The sequence below is a fragment of the Tauraco erythrolophus genome, chromosome 21, assembly GCF_009769465.1.
Source record: "Tauraco erythrolophus isolate bTauEry1 chromosome 21, bTauEry1.pri, whole genome shotgun sequence".
NCBI lineage: Eukaryota > Metazoa > Chordata > Aves > Musophagiformes > Musophagidae > Tauraco > Tauraco erythrolophus.
The window spans coordinates 6,738,086-6,762,052 of record NC_141485.1 but is presented as its reverse complement, the minus strand read 5'-3'; the positions used below and the strand labels follow the sequence as shown (position 1 = coordinate 6,762,052).

At 56.8% G+C, this 23,967-nt stretch overlaps 2 protein-coding genes across 2 annotated transcripts; both read left to right on the top strand.

The window, feature by feature from the left end:
- The first annotated feature begins 19,961 nt into the window (after positions 1-19,961).
- Positions 19,962-20,606, top strand: LOC104372535 (C-C motif chemokine 3). Its single transcript, XM_009978233.2, has 3 exons — positions 19,962-20,034; positions 20,217-20,331; positions 20,501-20,606. Exons 1-3 carry the CDS (start codon positions 19,962-19,964, stop codon positions 20,604-20,606), a joined length of 294 nt encoding a protein of 97 aa, XP_009976535.2.
- A 1,257-nt stretch (positions 20,607-21,863) lies between these two features.
- Positions 21,864-22,957, top strand: LOC104372536 (C-C motif chemokine 13). The gene is made up of 3 exons (XM_009978234.1): positions 21,864-21,936; positions 22,359-22,476; positions 22,858-22,957. Exons 1-3 carry the CDS (start codon positions 21,864-21,866, stop codon positions 22,955-22,957), a joined length of 291 nt encoding a protein of 96 aa, XP_009976536.1.
- Positions 22,958-23,967: the final 1,010 nt, after the last annotated feature.

The window sequence follows — 23,967 nt, the reverse complement described above, 5'->3', positions numbered from 1 at the left end:
TGGCTTGTTACGTGAGTCCATGGCTCTGTCCTCCTCTTCCTCACTGTTTCTGCTCACTTGGGGACTGTCCCTATCGCTGGTCCCCAGGCCCACTCCGTGGGTCTCCTTCTTCCTGGAGTGATACTGGAAAAGGATAATGGGTGGGAAAAGCAGGAAATGGGCTGAGATATTCCACCACTGAGATGCTGCAGGTCTTGAGCCCCCTCCACGGTACCCATGGCCAGCAAATTATTTTGACTTTTGGATGCCCCAAACAGCGCATTAGATACTGAATGCAATATTTATAATATTAAAATGAATATTTTAATAGAGTATAAAAGTAACGGAAGGGCGAATCAAAGCAGTAGTGCCAAGCCCTTTCCTTCTTGCCAGATAAAAATGTTTCATTTCAGTTTTACTGTTTGAATTCATCTTTGCCTCGACTTTTACGTTCTATTAAAATATTCATTTCGGGCTATATCATAGGCCTTTAATATTTTATCTGAAATAACAAGTCAACATTATCAAAGTTGTTGGGGCTCAGCAGGGGGGAATGGAATGGCCCCACGAGTAGGAAACCCTGCGGACTCAGCAGTTCCGAGGGGAACATCTCAATAAACCAGCAGTGGTTTTTTTTCCCCATTCCTTCCCAAAATTTTTACTCCACAGGGAAATTTTTTGCTATATTTCTGAGGAGAAAAAAAAATAATAAAGGCAAATACCAAAGGTTGGGTTTCTCTTGCAGACCAGGAGTGATGGTGTAAATCCCCGTGGCCAGGGATGTTAGAGCATCCGCCACGTGCCAAAAAAACTCGTATTAAAACAGAGCATCCCAGCATCCTTGCGGAAAATTGATGAACAACACGTTTTCTCCAGCGCCAGGGATTCAAGGCACCTAATTACAGCAGCTCGTTAGGAGGGGGCGGTTATCTTGGCAGCCAGGGAGGCCAGCAATAGCGTTTCTTTTCTTGCCTTGCTCTTTGCTTTATTTATTACTTTTTTTTTTCCATGAAAAAAACCCAAACAAAACCCCGTGGAGATATGGGGCAGGATTTAGCCACTTGGATGAGTTCAAAAGCAGCTCCTCTGAAATCAGCAGCGGGCTGATGGCAGTGCCGAGGCCACGGGCACCCGGTGCTGGGTGCTGTTAGGTGCTGGCAGCACCACGGGGAGGACCAGCCTGTGCCATTGCCATGTTATTTTGGTAGGGGTCGAGGGGATTTGCAGCACCTAAATCCAACATCAAGGCCTTCGACGGAGATAGAGGCGAGCGAGGACAACAGCAAACGCTGGGAAATCAAAGGCAACAGGTTCTGCCTGAAGCAAAAGCACGTTTGGCATCCCAACCCACCAAACTCCGAGCACTGGTGGATTCAATTCCTGGGATGTGGATTCTGTAGACCCTATGGATACAGAGCCCCCCGGAGCTGGGCGCGTGGTGGGACGGGCAGGCTGGCAGGAGCAGGCAGGGTGAGTCTTGCTCCCGTCCCGCTCCCTCCCGCAAGGCTGGTGAGTTTGCAGCTGGTTCCTCTGAGTCCAAAGGGACGGCCGGGGTCTCACAGGGGAAGAGGAGGGATGTTCATCATGTCCAAACGGCTCCGGAGCTGCAACCATTTATTTCTAGAGCTTGAGCGGGCTGGAGGGCAGCGAGGAGGCAGGGAGGAGGCAGGGAGGTGTCTGAGAGCTGCTGCCTGCAAAGGGGCCCTGCTCTTGGAGAAGTTACTGCCAGGCTCCACCCAGACCTCACCAACACCTGTACATATATATAAAACAGATTGTAAAATGCAGAATCCCTTCTTTTCCAGCCTCACTCCCCATGCTTACGCTGTTTGGGACCTCGCAGGGGTGCAGGAGAGCACGTGGTGGCCGTGTCCCCAGGACGGGTCCCCATCAGCCTCCCCACACTCTCACCGGGGGATACCCGACCACCCCGACCCACCTTCCCATCCCCGTATCCCACCCCCTTCCCTGCCTCTCCGGCCAAGACGGAAAGACAGACAGGGAAAAGCACTTAAGAGGAGGAGAAAAGCCCATTTGCTTTGGTTTCCCATTCGCCCCCGCGCTTGGCTCGGCTCAGGCAGTTTGATTTTCCGGAGGCTTTTAGGCCTCCCCGGGTCCCTAATCAGATAAGGGCGGGGGGAGGATTCGGGGCTGCGCAGCCCTTAATGGTGCTGCGGGGATGAGCTCACCGCGGGGCACAGCCTTCCCGCAGCCCCGGCATGGCCCCAGTGTCCGCTCCATCATGCCAAATAGCTCCCAGACAAGCCTCCTCCGATGAACACGTGCCCAGTGGGGCAGGATCCAAGATGTTTTCTCCCCTCTACCTCCCCCTTCCCAGGTGGCATGCTCAGGGCTTCAGCCGGTCCTGGGCAGTTTGTGGGCAATGGAGAGACTGGGTTGGAGTTGGGCTGATTTGCAGGGTGAGGGGTAGGGTATGGGGACATCCTGGGTGGCCCCAAATCAGGCAATACAAGCTCAGTGGCACCCCGCAGCTCCCTCCTGGGCAGTCTGGCTGTGCCCTGTCTGGGTTCAGCTGGGAATCACATGGAAAAGGCTGTTTGGCCAGTTTCCCCACTCCCGGGATGCTTAGCCCTGCATCCACCGCATCCCCCTGTTCAACCCTCACTGGCTCCATCCGCCCCCTCAATCCCTCCCAGGGAAGTGCATCCACCTGATGCCGGCGGCTGAACACGCCGAGCCCTGCAAACTGGGTCCCGGCGGGATGCAGCGAAGGCTGGAACCATGCGATTATCCCGGTAATGGGTTTCCACTGTAAGCTGGGGAGAAGAAGGCAGAAAACTGACAAAAACACACACACGGCTCAGCCTCAAAAGGTCCCTCTTCAACATGAGGAGAGCCATGGCAAGATGTAGGGCAGGAGAAATGCAGTGAGAGTGGCTTCTTCACCGGTCCAGCCCCAGTGCCAGAGCTGGAGGGCCACCCCACGGAGATGCTACTGCGGGAACAGAAAGAAGAACTGACCCTTCGGAGAGGGCAGAGGGCAGGGGGGACCTGCCTGCACCTGGCCGTGGACTGTAAGTGTAAGTGCCAGGCTCACGGCTGGCCGAGGTGACAGCCTGGCGTTAGCAACGCAGGGTGAGATCCCACCAGCCCTCCAAGGCCGGGGCACTTACCAAGAAAACGTGACCATGGCCAGTTCAGATAAGAGTGAGGGTCCATCTAATTCTCGGTCAGTCACTGGGATTGTCAGCGGCTACCTGTCCAGCCAGCAGCCATCCCTCCCTGTATATCTTGTCTCTGTCCATCAATCCATCCATCCACCCATCCATCTACCCGCCCATCCTTCCCTCTATACCCTCTCCCTGCCCACCCAGAGGCACAGCCTCTCCCCACTCACCCATCCCTCCATCCATCTCTCCATCCATCCATCCATCCATCCATCCATCATCCATCCCTCCATCCCTCCATCCCTTACTGCACCCATCCCACACTCCATCTCTCTGCCTTCCCCCAGACTCTCCTCATCTCAGGTCCTCTCTCTCCCCATGGCCACTGTGACCCTTCCAGCTGTGGATCCCCATACCAGTGGCTCTGCGTCCCCACAGCGAGACCCCTCCATCACCCACCCCAGCACCGCCTGGCCGAGGCCGAGGCCGGCTGCCAGCCGAGCGGCGCGAGGCCCCAGCAGCGAGCAGGGCCTCCCTTTCCCCTTCGCTGGACCTGTCACAACAGTGCTCATCGGGGACCGAGATGGTGGCGGGGGGAGGCGCTGGGAGGAGGGCTGAGACGGGCTGAGCATCCCGCAGCCTTGTTTTCGGAGGCACCGCGGTGCATTGTGCTGAGTCCAATGGACACAGAGTGGTAGCAGCTCCGGGGTCTCACCACCGCGAGCATCTCCTGCAAGGCACCTGTTACAGAGTGGCCCCAAGCTGGGCACCCTGCTGCACCCCAAAAACCACCCAATTATATCCAAAATGCCAGACCCCAGCAGCAGGAGGGGAGTTTCCTCCATGTCCCTTCCGTGCCTCTTCCCATGGGACACGGTCCAACACCAGCAGTCACCTCTCCAGGGGATCTCCCTCCAGGGCTGGACAGGAGCGCTGGAGCAGCTAATTGGAAGCAAAGAGTTATCAAACACAGCCCTAATTTCCCCCAGAGGCTCCCGAACGGCTGTCGGGGCTCCGACACTGGCAGATGGGCACCTGCCCACCCCAGCAAGCGGAAACCTCCCCTGCCCGCCGGCCTCGGGAGGCGAAACCAGAGCCCAGCTTTTATCCCGGAGTTGGGAGCCCCATCCCCAGCGCCTGCCCGGCTGGCGTGTCCAGTGGGATAATGATGGAGCAGCTGTTAATTCATCTGGGTCAGCCCCAGCACTGCCTAATGGCCACCCCAGTAATGGCCGGGGTGTCCCGGGGCACGGGGTCCCATCTGGAGCGGGGCCCAACGAAACGTTTTACTTCCTGCCATTAGTAGCTCCCAGCTGGGATTTCCCACTCCTGGCAGGGTAGGGGAAGAACCCCCTGGAAGACCATTTAGGTCCATGAATTTTTAAGGAGCTCATTTAACTGCAAACATTCTCCCATCTGGTTTTGCGCAGAGTGGATTAACCCCTTCAGCAGCCCCACAGGGGGATGGAGGAGGCAGATTCTGAGTGGGCTGCTGTGATTGCGGGCGGGGGGGGGGACGCTGGGAAAAGGCAGATGGAGGAGCAAGGACTGGGTTGCTTTGCTCTTCAGGGCCAACAGCAACCTGCTGCCTGCACCAGAAGGATCATGGCCTGTGCAGGGTCGAGCTGGCGGGGAACAGGCAGCGGCAACCCTGGTGGCAGCAGAAATTGGGTCTTACCCAAAACGTGCCTGAAACCAGCAGAAAAACTTTCATTTTGCACCTGGGCATTCATAGGATGCAAAAATATACCGGGAAACCCATGCAAAGGGTTTTGCCTGTATCCCCATCACCTGCACTGGGTCTCTCGGACAGCAGCTAATCCCGTATCCGATGGAAAGGAGCTGGCAGCCAGGGCTGGGAGGCAGCAGGGAAAATAGCGTTTGAGCCGCACATGTTGCTGGAGTCCGGAATAATTATAGCAGCGGGGTCAAAAGAGCCTCCTTCAACGTCATTTTTCTGCTCAATATGCAACAGCCATTTAAAATAAAATCAAGCCCCTGGAAAGTCGGGACGCGAGGGGAAGGATGGGGAACAGTCAGGAGAGAGGGAGGGTTCCAACGGGATAGCTGCTGGGCTGACTCGAGGGCAGGCAGGGAAAAGATCACGATTTTGTGGCAAAAGCTGGTGTTTAAGACTTCTGGCAGCAATTTCTATCAGAGCTCGGTGATCTTTGGAACGAAACGCTCCTGACCTTGATGCTATCTGGCCAAAGATGATTCAGTATTTGGCTACAGGTGGTCACATCTCAATTAAAGCCCCCGACGTCTTCGGTGACGTGTCTGATGCATCCTTTACATTGACCCTGCTAATGGGGCTGGACGTGGGGACAGTTTTTCTGACGTCTGCAGCCCTTTTTGGACCCCCTCGGGGGATCTGATGGATGATTGCTTCCTTCCTCAGCCTCATCTTCCTCTCCCAGAGCCAGACATGTCCCCCTGTCCCATGGGGCTTTCCCCTCTCCTGCTTCCCCACTCGCTCCTCCCAGCCCTGGTCCCAGCCCTGCCCGAAGGTGAATTTTGGGGGAGCAGCACTGATTTACAGTTCCATGAGAGTCAGGACCCCACGAATCACTGGGATTAGCTACAAACAGCCCAGACCAACATGTGCTCTCCCAGAGATCCTCCAAAGCAGCCAAGCTGTTTGCTGCCATGGGAAAGCACTTCCTCATCCTCTGGAGAGAGGATGCGAGTCCTCCCATGCCTCGGAGCACGGATGGCATGAGGGGCTGAACCTCCTTTGCAGGCTCCCCTCCGCCCTGGCATCTCCCGGGGCTTTGGCCCCATCCCTGGTTCTGCGAGTGAGTGATTTAATTTTGCCATCACAGCATCCTTTTAGAGCAGATCTCAGCCCTCAGGAGAGCTGTGCTCTTCCTCTGAAGGGCGCTCGTAGGCTGCAGCGCAGGGTGACCCCAGGCTGGCCCATGGGATGCCACGGCACCCCAGCTCTACCAGTCCCACTCTGTATCATCAGGTGTTGTCCTGGCACACACAAAACTCTCCCAAAAGCACCAGGCAGCGAGAAAAATAAGAATATGCAAAGGGCAGGCAAGGGAAGGCAGTGAGTTTCTGCTCGGCTGCGCAGGGAGGGGTCCACAGCACAAGAAACAGCATCCGCTCTCGTCTCTTCATGCCAGTGACATTGAAGAGAGTTGCAAAAAACATCCATTTTCTTCACCCAGAATAGGGGGAAAAAAAAAAAAAAGAGACATTTGCAGCCTTGAAAGATTTATGTTCCCCTTCCAGAAGCCGACGAGACCAGGTGGGCTCCATGGAAGTGCTCAGCACCAAGGCTGGTCCTGAACGGATGGTCCCCAGTGGGATGATTCCCATGGGAAAAGCCAGGCCTGTGAGCACCTGCTCAGCCCGACTCCATCCATTAGTGATCCTAATTAATTACCTCTGCACTGACCCTTCTTAGTTACATGCCTCTGAGACCCCCGGGCAGCAGCAAAGGCTGCAGTTGAGCAGAAGGACCCCAAAATTAGCTGAGGGTCCCCAAAACAAGCAGAGGGACACCAGACTGAGCTTCTCCCCAGTGCAGAGCCAAGATTTGAGCGCTGTGTCCATGTTGACATGCCAGTTCTGGGTAAACCCAGAAAAATATCCCTCCTACCCCAAAACGGAGCCCAGCGAGAGTTAAAAGGACCCGACCAGACCTGACGTCTCCCCTCCTCCTTATGGCCTATAGCTCACCTAGACTGGGACCAGTCTGGCCCAAACTGGGCGAGCAGCCCCCCAAGGAGTCTCCCACAGCAGTGAACAGTGGCCCCTGCCTGATGCTGGTCCTGGGTCCGAGGTTCACCTCCCCACCGCAGCCAGCCCTGCTTCCCCTGGGACCGTGGGGCTCCCTGTCTCTCCCCGTCTGCATCCCCAGAGCTCTCCGGAAAACACGCTGGCGCCGGCGTTATCAGCCCGGCCGCAAGCCAGATCTGCCAGAGCATCAGTGGCATCCCAGGAGCCTGCTCTCTATTTTTAATCCCACTAAAAAGCAGGCAATTTGTCACTTAAGTCTCCATCCCGGACTCCCACTTACCCAGGCTGGAAGCGAGCAGCGGCTCCAGCAGCATTCCCTGCATGAGCAGCCCCAAAATCTGGCTAGGAGGATGCTTTTATGTTCGGGGTATGCAGCAGCAGGGTGGTCCTGGTCCGTGGGGCTGGGATCAGAGCCCAAGGCCAGGAATGGACCCTGTCCTATTCCTTATTCCTTATTCCTTATTCCTTATTCCTTATTCCTTATTCCTTATTCCTTATTCCTTATTCCTTACTCCTTACTCCTTATTTCATTATTCCTTCATGTTTCCATCTGCCCATAATTAGGGGAGGAGGGAGTGACCATCCCAAAGCACATTCCTCCTCTCCCCTTTCTAAAACCACCAGAAACTGGGGAAAAAAAAATCCCATTTCCCATTGCTCTGCTGCCAGCTCATCTCAGGGGCGCAGTGTGGCCCCTCCAAAAGCTGCTGCCCTTGAACCCTGGTGCACGCGCCGGGGCTCTGCACTTCCTCTGCTGACAGATAATTTTGCTATTCATAAAATCTCCATCTTTAATGTGGGGTGGGTTTTTTTTTTGGGGGGGGGGGGGTCTCAACTCACACCTTTGAGCCCCGTGGTGTCACTCAGGTCTCCCCACCTGCCCCCACCCGTGTGGGTCCTTTACATCCCAGCGGGATCCAACAGCTCCGGCATGCTGAAACAGAAATCCGGCAGATCGGAAACCAAACACTCGCCACCCAAATGGCAAAGCCGATGCCATCGCGGCGCAGGCGGCTCCGGTGAGCGATGGCAGCCGAGGGCCCAGTGCCGCAGGAAAGGGAAAGCTCTCCGGGAAGAATATTAAAGCTCCCGGCGGATGGACGGGAGGTTTATCAGCAGCTTTTGACGGTAATAGATTTTTGTAATAACCTGACTTTATTACTGGAAACAATGTGAGAAGCAAAGTGGCTTTGAGGCTTGTTAAAAGCATTTTCCAGCCGCTTTAACTCCCTTCTCCCACCACTGTGCTTCACCCGGGGATGCTGAAGGGTCTGGGCAGGGGATGGGGAGGTGAAGGAATCCTGGCCCAGCCCAGTAAAACCACTTGATGCTTTTCTAGAATCGAGGGGCGTTTGGTGGCACAGGGATGGGATGGGATGGGATGGGATGGGATGGGATGGGATGGGATGGGATGGGATGGGTGCATCCCACTGGGGTAGTTTTCGGACACTGCCCCCGCCAGCCACTGCGAGCGGCTGGGAATATACTCTGACAAATAATTGAATTCTCTTCCCTCTTGACCGAATCCCAGGTTATGTGCTTGGCAACTGGTACTTGTACCTCTTTTAGTGAGTAAACTGCAGCGCTCACTTTAAATCAATGTCTCGGATGAGCCCTTCAGCAGTTCCTGAGGGATGCTCCATCCCGCAGCATCCCCTGACCATCCTCATCCTGGTAATGGAGAGGGGAATAGGAAGGTCAAGGGCAGCACTGCAGGGTGGAGCAATAGCCAAAATGCTGGAAATTGGGGATGGGGCTAGAAAAAGGGGCAGAAAAGTCAGGCAAGGGCTGAGTTGGAGCCATGGAGAGCAGTGAGTGTGGGGCAGCAGAGTCTCCGCCACGCGTGTCCCCGTGACTGCAGCTGGCTTGGGGCTCTGGGTTTGGGCAAAGAGATGAAAGAAAATCCCCCTCTGGGACTGCGGGATGGATGCTTTGATTGGGGTTATTTTTCTGTTTTTTTTTGCCAAAGCCACAGGAGCTTGACCTTGAACCAGTGTCTTGTTTCCTTCTGCCAACCCAAAACTGCCGTTTTTTCAGCAAAATAGAAATAGTAGCTGAATGAGCTCTCTTCTTCTCCAGCACTGGAACCAAAGGCTGATTCACTGGCACCCCAAATACTCCGAATCATCTCCACACCCCTGCCATCGCTGCAGGGTGACAGCTGGGCTGGGAGGGGTGGATTTGCAGGTGCCATTTGGGGACACCCACATCTGGCTGGGGACACCCAGGAGCGGCAGATGGGAGAGGCAGATGGGGAGGCTGGGGAGGAAAACGAAGGACCCAGACCCTTCCCATCACTCTCCCAAATCCGTCCCTTTAATACCTCCGACACCCTGTTTGGAGCCTGCTCATGGGGAGGGGGTGGAATCAAGGGCCCCCTTTGGTGTGTCCTAGGTGGCTCCTTGCACTGCAGGGAGCCGTGATCCAAGCCCAGCCCCGACATAGAGGCATCACATAAATAATATTGAATTATTTCCCTGCCGTTTCTGGGAATTGCTAGTTAAGGCTCTTAGACAGCACACACTCACAGCTCCTAATCTTATTCACTTGCCATTTGCCCTGGGAGCCGAGCACAAAGCTGCCAGCCTTTCCAGGGCACACAGATATGGGGTTTCACGTTGTCAATAAGACGTAATAATTGATATCAGTCAGAGGTGCTGCAAATGGCACACCAGGGCCCTTAAGGCATGCAGAGTCAAGGTGCAGCAAAGGGAAAAAGGGGTCTTTGCACCCCAAAATAGCTGATGGGAGGAAGAGGAAAGGAAAAAACAGAAGCTGAGCTTTACTGTGCATGAGAATTAATCTGCTGCCCAGCTTATAAGCATCATTCCCCAATACCCATCAACGCCCTGACGTACCTGCCTGGCACTGAGAGTCACCGTGTCTCCAGGAGATAACAGTGGGAATGATATGTTCTCCCTTTCCCCAGGATTTCTGGGCCCAAAAGACAGATCTGGTGACACCAAAACCATCTCCAAACTTGACTGAACCTTGCCAAGTTTCTCCTGGAAATAAATAAGAAGGAAGAAAATCTGAAAGTTTGGGGTTTGCATCAGCAGAAAGAGATGCTCTGCCTTGGATTTACTTCTTCTCTTAGAAGTGGCCTTCAGGGGTGCTGGAAATACCCCGAAATCCAAGCAGGTCCCACCCAAGGTTTCCTTTCAGCCCTCCAAAAAGTTATCATTTAATTAAATCCAAACCAAAATGCTTTGATTAGAGCCCAAGACAGAAGCATCTCTTTTTTTAAAACCTTCCTATTAACAAAAAAAATCCCAAAGGCTGCCGGGGGTGGGAGCTCCCTGCTGGGTTTCAGGGAGAACAGTGATGATGCAGCATCAGAGATGGATGTGGTACCCAGCCGGGCATCATCTCCCAGAGGGACATCGAGGAGGGGTCTGTAAGCTAAATCCTCTTTGCCATATTATACATTTTTCTAAATTTCCATCATTTTTTTGGCTGGAAAGTCTAAAAAAAAAAACCCAGGTTTTATCATACCCATCCATCTGCCCCAACGGCAGAGCCCCATTCACGCTGCCGGCAAACTGGGGCTGCAGCTCCCTGCCAAAAACAGCGGGGAGGGTGCTGACACTCGCTTCGCAACTTCTCGCAACCTCAGTACCTTTTTTTCCCCTATTGATATGGGTTTTATGTTTTTTCCTGGCTCATTTCAAGCCTGAGCTCCCCAGATGCTCCCTGACATCTGCTAATATCCCTGAAACAGGAGACCGAAGGGGCTGGGAGGCTCTGAAACCACAAATGATGCTATTTTCAGGCCGTTATGGGATCAGGAGGGGTTTTCCCCACTCTGGGCGATGGGCTCAGTTCTGGGAGAAGCCCCAGGGGATTCGGCGGGAGCAGCGCATTTCTGGAAAAGTTTTCCACCCGTGTGTGTGCAGGGACGGGGACAGCTTGGGGCTGGCAGGAGCCACTCCGAACCGTGACGGATGTACCCAGGCTTGCGTTCACAGGCAGGAGAGAAGCTCCTGAAAGAAGGGTTGTGGGTGAAACCCAAACTGCCCCACATAGCAGGGCTGGCCCACCCTGGAGGGCACAGGCAGCCGGGTCTCTCCATGCCTGAGGAACCAGAGATGCAGCCACAACGCAGAAGACGAGGCATCGGCAGCCGGCACGTTGCACCGTGCCCAGCCCTCAGCCCTGCCACCTTCTCGCTTGCCTTCCCATCCTGCTAATTTCAATCATGGAAAGCTCCATCTGGGTAAAATAGAAAGCCAGCTTTTTTTTTTTCCTTTTTTCCTTTTTTTTTTGTGTGCATATTGAGTGTGTAGTGGATGTAAACTGCGCGATCTGGCTGGCTTGCTGGCTTAGCACAGCCTCCGTTTTACCATACTAATGACTTTTTACACTCCAGGTAAAATCAGAACAAGACAAGAAGGTTTTAGAAAGCTCGTTCTGACAAATTCCTCACTGTAATTACTGGAGCAGAAAGAACTCATCAGCAGTACATGCCGTTGCTCCGGGCGCTAAAAGTCTCGAGTGGTGAATGGCCCAGATATGGAAACTGCAGCCGCCGCCGCATCGCCGCACGGCACACGGCCCGGCAGGTCTCCGTGCCGAGGCGGGCAGCGGAGCTCATCGCGGCTTCCCCCGCCAACGGGCTTCTCACCGGACGAGGAGCAATTTTATACACGAGTGATCCGGCATAATCCCATGTCCTCCCGGGGCCGGGGACCGCCACGGGGTGACAGCACCGCTGCGGGGTGCGCAGGGGTGTCGGGTCCCGTGGCAGCTGGGTTCAGCTTTGCTGGTGATTAAAGACAGCAGGCTGGGCTTTGGGAGGCTGGTTTTGTTCTCTGGGTACCCCTCGGGCTCTGCCTCACTGAGGGGGATGGATGGTGGGGACCCCCTGTGCCCACTCCCAGCCCAGCTGGCTCTCGACACTCTCCCGAGCTACAGCTCTGCCCCGGCTGCTGCGGCGGGGAGAAAAGGCTTCAAGGGCTTTGGCGTCAAATACATCGAAAACAAGGAGGGAAATAACCCCCCCCCGGCTGGTGGGAGAGTGTCTGCCGAAGCGGTTTGCTGGCTGCACGCTGCCAGCAGCCAGCAGCAGGCAGGAAACACCCCCCCGGTTCGCAGCATCCATGGCTCCGGAGATGCCCGATAACCAGGTGGACCACAAAACCCCGGCTGGGAGAATGAAGCCACCAGGATGTCGCCAGCTGCAAGAGGACGTGGCACCATGGCTCACCAGCCATCTGGCATGGGCTGTAGGGACCCGTGTTGGGATGGTTTGAGGGGACAAGGCAGTGCAGGGGGTCCCCGGCACCATCCCGACCCCAGCCCCCAGCCCCACATCCACACCTCCGAGATCTGGTCCAGACCAAACACCCGGACCCAGACACCCTCTTGGTTGCACCCACCAAGTGCTTTGCTTGCACAAGTGATAGTTTGGTCGGGAAGAGCTTTTGAGGCATTTGAGGGGTTGCAAATGTGCCTGTCCCCCATTCCCCAAGTCCTGCCTGCAACTGGCCCAGCAGGCAAGGAAAATCCATCCCGGTTTGGCAAGGAATATCTATCCTGGCTTGGCTTTTAGTGCCCTCTCCAGTCCCCCTCCAGCTAAGGCAGCTCCCACAGAGGGAAATAACCTCAAAGCATGGGAGAGAGGCCCAAAGCCCAGGGCTGAGCTGTGGTGGGACCCCTCCCCAGCTCTTCCCCCAGCCAAGGTGAGCCATACCCACCCTTGACCCTCTCCCAGGGCTCACCCCTGTTCCAGGGACCGCGGTGGCCCAGGATGAGTGTCCCATGAAGAGTAGGAGCTGTGTGGTTGGGCTGGAGGCTGGGGGCTGCTGAGATGATCCCTTACACAGGGGACATGGGGTCACGGTCTAGCAGGTCACAGTGGCACATGGAGTGCCCATCCCTTCCCTGCCTGCCACCCCCTAGCCATGGCAGTCACCTAAAAGGATTCGTCATTAGGGATTAATAGCGAATTGGACACTCAGGTTTAGGCAGTGAGGGGAAAGCATTAGCACAGTGCCAGCAGCGTGGGCAGTGGAGAAGGGTTTGGGGGGCAGCATGGGGGCAGATTGGCACCTTTCTACCCCACTAGCCGTGGCCAAGATGCAGAGGGTTTCACAGGCACCAAGGCAGGAGTGGGATTTCAAACCCAAAGGAGGGCAAGCACAGACCCAGAGCCGGAGGAACCCAGGGCAGGAGAACTAGTCACCTCCAGCATCGTCCCACCAGGGTCAGCTCCGGCACCCTGGCCCAATGAGCACCCCGGCCCCACTGAGCACCCCGGGCACAGCAGCCCCCACAGCGCTGCTCTCCCTGGCAGCTCCCCCGGCTCGGCCCTGCGTGTCCCCTGGGGAAGCCCAGCAGAACTGAAGTGGCCAATTCACCAGAGCCTGGGAGGCCCCACGTTGCCAGTGGGTAAAGATGCTCTTTTTGGAGCACCATGAATCTCTGAAAAGACTTTTTCAGAGATTTTTTTTGGATGGCTGTTTCAGAGGTGTAGCGCTCAGGTCCGGCATGAGTTATCCCTCCCCTTTCCCCCCTCCAGCCCCACAGCAGGGAGGTAGGAAAGCAGAGCCTTTCCTTTCAAGGGGCTCCTTCCCTGCCTTCGGGGTCCCTGAACCCTGGTCTCGGTGCCAAGCCTGCTGCAGGCAGTGCTGTGCCCCTCACCGCTGCCACGAGCCCCCACGCACCCACGGATTGGGGCTGGAGCACACACGGAGGATGGATCCCTTTGCTCTTAATCTCTCTTTATCTGCTAATTAAATATTGATGGTAGTTAAATATTCATAGAACATTTTGGCTCGGAGTTTTTATCTGTCTTCAGGCATACTTGAGGTCTTTGATGTGTTATTTTTCTGGTCACCCAAGGTCCCAGAAGCCTCCAGATTTGTCAACACGCTTTTGAGGGTTTTTTTCCCCCCTTTCCACATGTGGCTGGTAGAGGGTTTCGGGTTTTCATTCCTGGCTTCTTTTTCTTCTATAACCCCTTTCCCTTTTTTTTTTTCCAGCACGGAGCAGCTCATCTCCCCCCGAGGGATGCTGGCTCCAGGAGAGCTGCTCTTCATCCCTTGCATATGGACTGGCATCACGGCGCGAGGAACGATGGTCAGCGGCAGCCATGGTAGTGCCATGGGATGTGAGGATGGGGCTGATCCCCCTCCACCTTCCTCTTTCTGGCTCCCAGGTTTCTCCCTAGATGATTCCTGAGAGGCCGGCGTTGCCCAAGAGCCTCATGTTGTCTCCAAAGGAGAACTTGATGCCACGGGGCTGGCTGAGACCTGCTGCTCTCGGTGCATCTCCATCGGTTGGGAGAAGCCCTTGTGGGTCCCTGCTGGTGAAAGGGGCCACGGCTCAGCCCCAGGAGCACCCGAGCAGCACCCCAGGCTGGGGATCCCAAGGGGATGGAGAAGCAGCACCACGGCCCAGCCAGGCTGTGCGGTGGGACAGCATGGGTAGCCATTCCTTGGGCAGCACTGACATCTTGTGCCAAACGCAGGAAAAACAGGAAAAAAAAGGCTTGGACACAGGAACCTCTCGGCTGATGCTGCACCCTAGACCGGCACCCCAAATCCTGCTCCCCATCCCCACATCCAGCTCAGCCCCAGCAGAGCCTGTCAGGCAGGGCCAAGGGGCTCCCGTGGGCTGGCACCTTGCCGGGCTCATGGTCCAGCCACTGCCATGAGCCTCAAGTGAGCCCCAGGGTCCCAAAACCAGCAAGGGCTGTGGGTACATAGGAACAGGTTGCCCAGAGAAGTTGCAGATGCCCCATCCCTGAAAGTGTTCAAGGCCAGGTTGGATGGGGCTTTGAACAACATGATCTAGTGGAAGGTGTTCCTGCCCATCGCAGGGGAAATGGAACCGGATGATCTTCAAGGTCCCTTCCAACCCAGACCATTCCATGATTCTGTGATCCAACCCTCACCCAGCCACACGCAGCCGGTGCTCATCCCCATTACCAGTGCCCCATCCAACACACCAGCTTCTCACCTTCCATTTTCCCCACAGCAAACTCGGCAGGACAGCAGGAAGGTCTTTCCCGTGGCCGAGTGGGAAAGGAATTTAATGGAAATTTCCAGAAGCGAGGAGAAAGGGTGGCCTTGCTGGGGTGCTGTGTGGCCAAGCTGGTCCCTGCTCCTCTGGCTCGGAGAGGTGCCAGGGGAAGGATGCACAAGGAAAATATCCCCAGGGTGGTCCTAGAGGAAATGAATTCATCTTCCACTGAGCTTTTTTCCTCCCTGGGCAGGTGGTTTCAGAAAATGTTTGTGAAACTAACAGCCACTAACGCCACAAAAGCAGATTGTAGCTGCTGATAGCTGCAGCCTGGGGAAAACCCCATGGGGATTCGAGGCTGGGTCATGGAGAGATCCGGGGTGGTGCAGCAGAGCTCCCCACTTCCCAGTGATGCTGATCCCCATTGTCCATTGCCGCCTCCCAGCATCCCACCAGAGCTGCCCAGACTTAGGTCTTGTGCGTGGAGAAAACCCAGAGAACCCGGCAAGTCCCTACTGTGAATTTTTGGATTATTTTTGACTCCAGCTCCTGGGTGCAGAGGATTTTATGAGCATCTTAATTGCTCGTTCAGGATTTCTTCTTTTTTTTTTCCACAGTTAAATGCTGCTTCTTGCCTTTTGGGTTACGGGGAAGTTGTAAGGTCTGTGCAACCTGCAGAAATCAGGGTGCGGATAAGGAGGCAGATAGTGCTTTGGGTTTATTTTAGTTTTAAACTTTGGGTTTTCAAAGGCCAAGGTTGGGGAGAGGAGGGGAAGAGATCACTCACCTCGAGCAGCCCAGCCCTGATCATATCTCAAGCAGAGGAGTTTGGTGTGAAATCAGCTTTTTAGCCAGGGCCGGCGGCTGTGCGGAGGCAGCCAGGATGCCGGGGGCCAAAGGACACGGGAAATGAGTCAGGCAGCACACGACGGAGGACGCCAGGGAAGGGGGAGAGTTCAGCTGGGGACAGCGAAGAGAGGATGAAATGCTGGAGGACGAGCTGCCTGGACAGCACAATGCAGGTACCGCAAAGTCTCTTCCCCTGGGTGATGCGGACAGGGACCATCATCCTGCAGGAAAGCTTTTGGGATCAGCTCTGCCACTGGCACCCCGAGCCCCGCGCCCCACCACCACCACTTTGGGTTGAAAACCTTTCCTTTTCGGGCTGCTTTCTCCATCCTGGGGCCAGCAGGATGTAGGGCGACCCACATCCAACTGTGCAGCACCAGCAGCCAAGAAAGAGGGAGCTGCCCAGGCACAGCCGCCAGCCAGGAGCAGGGCACCGACTCCAACATCAAGAGAGGGCTCCAAAACCCCAGAGATCTACATCAAAGCCACACGATGCCATTTGTTTTGCTGGGTTCCCAGTTCCTGCATCCGGGGAGCATCGCTGCCGGCCTTTCCCCATGCCTGGGTTAGGCAGGCAAGGACGAGGTGGGCTGATCCAAGCCCGGTGACATGCCTGCAGCTTCTTGCAGCAATGCCTGCAGCGTGTTCACCATTGCTCCTGCATCATTAAGTGTCTGACATTGGGGGTGGCCATGACTTTCCTGGTGAAACCTCCCCTGGACAAGGATGGCAGCATCTGCTCTATCTGATTTCTGTACGTTTGCATCATCCGACAGCAGGAGACGGGCCCATCCACAGCCTAAGGGAGGAGATGCAGACCCCCGCCGGGTTTTCCAGCCTTGGACAAAAAAAAAAAAACAAAAAACCTTCCACTCCTTTTTGGGGAAGGTGACGGCATCTGGGCAGGAGCCAGGCGGGCTCTGCCGGGGTGTGGGTGGCAGCGGTGGGGGGACTATGAGCCACGTCTTCCTGGGGACAGGCGAGGGTGGACCATCTCAACACAAACCATCTCCGCAAGCAGCCGGGGAAGTCCTGGGTGGCCTGGGCTGGGCAAGGACCTTAAAAAAAGGAAACAGCACACGTGGGGTGTGCGTGTAGTGGTTATCTCACCATCAGCCCCAGCGAGGTAATGGAAAAGCTGATCCCACTGAGACGGAGATTTAAAAGGGAGAAGAATAAATCAAGCAAATCCTTTCTAGAAAACAGACCTGACCTGGCAAAGCTGCTTTGATCACGTCCATGACTCGGGCTGCCCCAGCTGCAGCAGCCGCCCGGTCCCGCGGGCGCTGCACTTAGATCTTCCTCCCCCAGGGCTATTGATCAGCTGAGACGAGGAGAGTCGCCGCAGCATCAATAAAGCATCTGCAAACACAGTCGGGAAAGCAACTCTCACCCAAGGGCAAGCAGCATTTCCAGGGAGGCTGTGTCTCCCAGCGGGCATCCCGGCGTGCCCGGCAATGCCCGTCCTGTGCCAGCAGCTCTCTCCAGCAGCCCCAGCAACACCGCGACTGGCAAGATGAGGATGGGGCTGGTTCTGAGCTGAAGCACCAACATGCTCCCAGAGGAAGCAGTGTTTTCCTCAGGAGCTGCTTGTGCTTCTGCTCAGGGATGTGGAGAAGAGATGGAGAGCAACGCCCGTGCGGGGCTGTTGGGATGGGGACACCCTCGTTCCCCCCAGCAGTGGGACATTTGGAGCCCCTGCAAAGTTTTTGGAGGGAGCAATGAGAACTCAGACCCCAGCGGGATCCCAAACGTCTCTGCCAGCCCCCAGATTTGCCGCCTTCCCCTGCGCTTCTCGGCAGGAGGAGCAGGATCCATCTTAGGGGCTCCAACAGCCCCCCCACCTCCCTACGGGGCTCAGCCCTTCTCCGCCCCCCCCCCCCCCCCCCCCCCCCCCATACTCTCACTGCACTAGCGGCAGCGGGAGGGATGTGGGGATGTGGTAGCATCTCCTGCGGTCCCCTATCTGTATCCCCCATATTTCCTGGTGGGATTTCCCCAGCCACGGGATTTCCTGGCGAGGGAAGGTGATAAAAGAGAGGGCTGGGAGAGCCCCAGGGCCCCACGCCACAGCCCTGGGAGAGGGGACAGGGGGACACGGGGGCTGGTGGCCTGTCCCCAGCAGCTCTGCTCCTCGCCACGTTCGGTGGCCAAGCCTGGAGCCAGAGCTGTGAGTGCTGGCAAGGAGGACTCCCATGAAACGGGGGAGAAAGGGAGGAAAAGGGTGTTTTTCAGCTACTGGGGGACACACAGGGCCGCCCCAGAGCAGAAACCAGATCTGTTCATCACTGTGGTGAGTCTGCCCACATCCCGTCTCCTTCTCTGCACCAAACACGGGAGCGCTGATGAGCTGGAGGGACGTGAAGATCAATTTCCCTTAAATTCATCAAAAGCCCAGGCGCTCCCAGGTTTGCCTCTGGCCCCTCTGAGCCCCCATGGACATCCCCGGCTCCAGTGCCAGGTCTGTGCAAGCCCAGTAAAGCCCTGTCCTAGCTGATGTGGGGAAGTGAAAGGGGGGTAGATATTCCTCCTGAGATGCAGGGGAGCCCTGGGGACCCCAGAGTGCTCAGGGGCTGCCAGCTCCAGGGGCTCAACCAGGGCTGAAAATCCCCCGTGCTCCAAAATCCCCAGTCCACAGTGTCTGCTCACCCCACGGGGCAGAAGCCAGCACCAGAGCTCGGGACAGAGGGATGCTGCAGGTGCTGGGAATGTCGTCCCTGGAACTCCCTGGCCTGATGTTTTGTTTTGCATGGGAGTCTTTAAAAAGGGGCCTTTCCCAGTTCAGTAAATCCTCTTCTGTTTTCCTTCTGCTTCTGTTCCATTTTCTTATTGTGGGGAATATTTTCTACCCTGAGGAGGCCACGTTTACCCCAGCTGGGCCAGGAGCTCCTCGGTGCGTGGGTTTAAGAAGGGGGACGAGAGGAAGAGGATGGATCCAGGAAGCAAAAGGCAAGCCAGGCAGCTGCACTGGATCAGGACAAGTCATCTGCCTTCCTCCACTGCCCCGGGGTCTCCCTCAGGAGAGATTAAATTGGAGTTGGAGTGATGACATGAGGGTGTTCTGCTCCGCCCGCCGGGCACAGACACATGAACCCCCACCTTGTCCTCACCTGCCAGCCATGGGGCATCACCCGGCCCCACTTGCTGCACCTCACTTGCAGCGCCCCGCTGTCACCCAGCACATGCACTCCCAAAAATCGAGGCTGATTTCTGGGAAATGGCTTTGGAGAAGAGCAGATGGAGAGACACGTGTGATCCCACCGTGGAGGTGGCTGCCATTCACAAAGGGGCAGGTCCCTGCCTGGACCAGCACCCCATGCCCTCCCCAGTTGGATCTCCATGGTGGGGCTGCGCTGCAGCCCAGGGTGGCCAAAACGCTGACGGGGTGTCCCCGGCGTCCCCAGCCCCGCACGGCGGGATGTGGTCTGCCCATACAGCCGGGCTGGCAGGGATGCGTGTCTGCATCTTCCTGCTGCTTCCCACCATCCACCAGCTGCCAGCAGCTGGGGTGTGCCTCAGGGTTTGCTGGGGCTGGGGGGAGAAGGGGATTTCTGGACAGCTGCAGCCGGTCAAAATTCACTGCGGAAGCCCAAAACTGGCCTCTGCCTTTCCCAGCCCAGCATGGCCAAGAATATGAGCTGCTGCATCAGTGTCGGAAGGAGGGAAGCGGAGCCATCTGCTCCATCAGGCCCAAACTCAGCACAAGGACAAGTATGTTCCTAGTGCAACCAAACAGAAGCTGTTTCTCTGTGGCTTTTTTTTTTTTAGGAGTGATGGTATTTGGCCGTTTGTTTGTCCCCTGGGATGGAATGCAAAGCCATAGGATGAAAAACTTTGAGGTGCAGGGGGAGGACACAGACCATGTGGCTGCTTGGCATCCTGCAGGGTGCTGAGCCTGGCCCTGGCCCCAGCTGGGGAAGATCCCCAGACCCTCTTCCCCACCCTGGGGCTCCTGCCATGGGGCACACAATCTGCCCAGAGGATGAAGATATGGAGCCAAACTTTGGGAGCAACCTGGCCACCGGCCCTGACACTGGAGGCAGGAGCTCAGAAAAAAATCCCAAGCCCATTGAGGGCTAAAAGCACGGCCCAGGAGCAGGTTTTTCTCTTCCCACGGCTGTGCTGGAAGGGGATGAGCATTGCTCACCCTCTGTGCTTTGGGACGTGGCAGGGGCCCAGGTCCTCCCCCTGCCCAAGCAGCTGACCCCACTGCTCCCCCATAAAAGCAGCCCGGCAGCCCCGACCCCGGCAGACGGCAGCTCTGTCCCAGCCCTCCGGCAGCCCAGCATGGCGAAGGCAGCTGGGATGATCTGCGCCCTCCTCTTCCTCACAGCGCTGTGCTGCCAGAGCCTGGCTCAGAGTAAGTGCTGCCACCTGCTCCGTCCCTGCAGGCTGGGGGACAGGGACAGGGCCATGCGGGTTTGTTTCGTGCACGGTGTGCAGGGGGGCTCTCTCTTTGGAGAGCTGTCGTGCCCACAGCAGGAGGGCTGAGATGGGAGGTGGGGGTCTCCAGGCTAAGACGAGCTTGTGCTGTCCCCGCAGGAGCTCCGGCCATGCCGGACAAGTGCTGCTTCAACTTCCAGACGAGAAGGATCAAGAGAGACAACGTGGTCGCCTGCTACCCCACCAGCCCCGAGTGCCCACACCAGGCTGTGATGTGAGTACGCTAAACCCGGCTCTGGGGGTGAAGCCCCTCTAGATCCTGCCAGACCCCTTGCCTTGCCTTGGTGGGTCCAATCCTGATTCTCGGCGCCTCTGAACCCCTTGAAAACTCAGTGCCAGGGTTCCCATACCATCACCCCGCTAACACCATCTCTCTGCCCCAGCTTCAGGGTGAGGAGCGGGAAGGAGATCTGTGCCCAGGCAAGCAGGGCCTGGGTGAAGAAATACCAGCAGAGCTTCCCAGTCAGCTCCTTCTCCGTCCCCAGCTAGCAGGGTAGCCGGAGGAGCGTGGGGAGTCCTCTCCACGGGGGACGGGATGCCGCAAAGGTGACCCCTTTGCAGAGGCGACTGTGGGGACACTCCATTTGGATACAGAAAACTCATCAGGGACATGGTCCCCATCGTGCTGTGATGACCTTCACCACCTTCCCAGTGGCAAAGTCCGGACTCGCCGGCAGCCCCCATGCTCTCCGCTCTGCCCTGCCCGCGGGCAGCTGCCTATACCCCTCGCAAGCAGCAGCGGGCCAGTGGGGCTGTGCCCATTGGCCTGGCAGCAGCAGAGGGGTTAAGGCAAAGCAGCTCCACGGTTATTTTTTTGTACCACATGCTGAACGGAATTAAATGTGATGTCAGGCGTGCCAACAGCTGGCTGTGCAAGTGACTTGGGCAGGGGCAGATCCTGCTGCTGGTTTTCCTACCCGGGTGTTAACACACATCTGTGAGTGCTGGGGTCGGGAAGGAGCCAGGAAGAGCCAAAACCCCAACCATGTCCCTGCGAGGGGGTCCGGGGGGTGCATGAGGCCAAACCATGTCCATGCAGGGCTGGGGAAGCCACTGGTGAGAGGGGCAAGAGGCAGGCGCAGCCGTGAGGAGGGGCCTTCCCACGCTCCTCATCGGCCGTCCTAAAGAGTGGAGACCCATGGCCCAAGTTCAACCAGAGCTGCCCCTCGGGGATGCCTGGCCAGTCCATGCTCCCGGGATGCCCCGAGGAGATGCGACAGGCACTGCCACCGTGATGGCCACCCCACCGCCACGGGCAGCCAGCGATGGGCTTCAGGGTGGGCTGGGGCGAGCTCCACCGCTGCCAAGCCACTCACCCCAGGGCAAAATTGCAAGGAGGGTGTTGCAGCCTAGCTGACAATGGGTGGATTTTGAAAATAAACTCGCCTGGGGCTTTGGCAAGCATGAACATCATCCTGTGTGGTTTGCCGGTGGCAATAACCAAACCCAAAATAGACTGCCGGCCCCGGCACATCACTGGTGGTGCAAAGCTGTCAGCTGCTTGCCACACTTTCCAGCAGCCCTTGGGTACTGCAGGGGCCGGAGGGACCGAGAGAAGGAATTTCCACTCACCCGTTGCCCTTTATTAATATCTCCAGGCGGTTCTTTCCCCGGGGAGAGTCCAGAGGTGTCATGGAAAACCTGAGCGGGGGGTATATCATGCCGAGGTGCGGGCAGGTAACTCTCAGAGGCCCTAAGTCAGCAAGTGCCATCAGCTGCTGGTGCTGACTCAGTCTCAGGTTGGACATGAAGGTCTTCTCCTTGGCCCTGCTCACCCTGCTGCTGGTGGCTCTCTGGACTGGAATCCAGGGTGTCTCCTGTAAGTATCAAAGCTGAGCCTTTCCCTATGGATGCTCCAGCACCGTCCCCGGCTCCTCCACTGATGGGGTTTTGGGGGGTCGGGGAGGGGGACGGGAGCTTCGACTCCTGCTTCTGCTGGAGCTCTGGGGGGCTGAGGGGCATCACCAGCTGCTGGAGAACAGGGCTGTCCTGGTCTTGTTCAAAATGGGCAAAAATAGGCTTGGGGATGGCTCCAGCCCCAACACCCTGGTGGGGGCTCAGCAGGGAAATCGAGGGCTTCTACCCCGGGGCAAAACAGCACAGCAGGGGATGCAAGACGTGACCCCTCATAGCAGGAGGGAGCAGGAGAGCCCCCGGGGAAGCACCCACACCTTCTGGGGCAGCACTCACATCCCTCGTGCCAGGCGTGGGAGAACACCAACCCCTCTCGCCTCCCCTCAGTCCGCAGCTACTACAGCGCCTGCTGCTACAAGAAGATGTTCATCCACCAGAAAATCGCTGCCTCCCTCATCAGGAGCTACCAGAAGACACCTTCCCACTGCTCCCGCAAGGCTGTGCGGTAAGTACCCCCAGACCCTCCCAGCCTTCCTCCCAGGCACCCCGCTCCTCCTCTTGCTCACCCATCTGCTCAGTAGGTTGTTCTGCTTTGGGGGATCCCTCAAAATAAGCCACCCCCAAAGGGTGCCATGGGGGGGTGCTTTGTCCTGGCTTTTCACATGCACCTTCCTCCTCACTGCTTTATTCCAAATAGCCCCTAAATCCCCCTGTTTCAGCTCCCAGCCAGAAAAACGCGAAGGAAGCTGAGGTTTCAGTGCTAAAGTCAGCACTTTCCAGGGATGTTGGGGGGCAGGAGGCTGCATCCCCAGGCTGGTGGGGGAACTCCAGGACATGGTTGGATCCTGCACCCCCCAGCTAAGGCAGCTTCTCTCTCCCCTCCCAGTGTGGAGCTGCTAAAGGGGAAGAAGTTCTGTGTGGACCCGGAGAGCAGCTGGTTCCAGGAGTACCAGAGGCAGAAGGAGTTGACCAGCACCTCCACATGAAGCTGCCTTCCACATAAGCTCTATTTATTCGCACCCCATAATTATCTGTACCTTCTCACCTCGTCAAGTTATGGAGCCGGCTCCATCCCCTCCCTTGTCCTCGTCCCTCCACCCCATCAATAAAACATCATGTTTCCGACCTGCAGCTCTTGGGTCATGATGTAAATCCTGCAGGAGGAAACGGGGGGACACATCAGGGCTCGGCATCACTGTGGGGACCCGGGAATAGTCCAGGAGCCCCTGGGAGGGCAGGGACACCCCAAGGGCCAAGGCTGATGCCCCCAGCTCCCCTCTCCAAGATGAAGCAGCCCCTGCTTGGCCATGAGGTTGAAGGACACCCTGGGCAGCTGCTGACCTGCTGGCACGTGGACCAAGGCAGGGATAAAGGCAGGCGCAGGCTGGCAATGGCAGAAAGGTTGAGATTGGGGTGGGGTCTGAGAGGTTTTGGGGATTGGTTTGGTTTGTTCCCAGATGGATCAAGGGGATTAAACAGGGGTGGCTGCAGGAGAAGTGCCTGGAGATTTAGCACTGTCCTTCTTCTCATGGGGAAAGGCGTCTCGCTGTCCCTAGAGCCCATCCACCCACCGCTGCGCAAACAGGGATGGCAAATGAAAGAAACTGGCCCATACCAGGTCTGTCACTCGTGTCAACGGTCTCCTTACAGACAAGCACAAGTACAGGCCGGGTGGAGAATGGATGGAGAGCAGCCTGGAGGAGAAAGACCTGGGAGTGTTGGTTGATGAGAAGCTCAGCATGAGCCAGCAATGTGCGCTGGCAGCCCAGAAAGCCAACCGTGTCCTGGGCTGCACCAAAAGGAGCGTGGGCAGCAGGTCAAGGGAGGGGATTCTGCCCCTCTACTCTGCTCTCATGAGACCCCCCTGAGTGCTGCGTTCAGCTCTGGGGTCCCCAACATCAGAAGGACATAGAGCTGTTGGAGTGGGTCCAGAGGAGGCCACGAAGATGATCCAAGGGCTGGAGCACCTCTGCTATGGAGACAGGCTGAGAGAATT

Excerpts from the sequence above, each read along its gene's own strand:
- LOC104372535 (XM_009978233.2), top strand. The coding sequence starts at position 19,962 with ATGGCGAAGGCAGCTGGGATGATCTGCGCCCTCCTCTTCCTCACAGCG. Across the intron at positions 20,035-20,216 it reads CTGCCAGAGCCTGGCTCAGA|GAGCTCCGGCCATGCCGGAC; the intron begins GTAAGTGCTGCC and ends CTGTCCCCGCAG. Across the intron at positions 20,332-20,500 it reads TGCCCACACCAGGCTGTGAT|CTTCAGGGTGAGGAGCGGGA; the intron begins GTGAGTACGCTA and ends TCTCTGCCCCAG.
- LOC104372536 (XM_009978234.1), top strand. The coding sequence starts at position 21,864 with ATGAAGGTCTTCTCCTTGGCCCTGCTCACCCTGCTGCTGGTGGCTCTC. Across the intron at positions 21,937-22,358 it reads TGGAATCCAGGGTGTCTCCT|TCCGCAGCTACTACAGCGCC; the intron begins GTAAGTATCAAA and ends GCCTCCCCTCAG. Across the intron at positions 22,477-22,857 it reads TGCTCCCGCAAGGCTGTGCG|TGTGGAGCTGCTAAAGGGGA; the intron begins GTAAGTACCCCC and ends CTCCCCTCCCAG.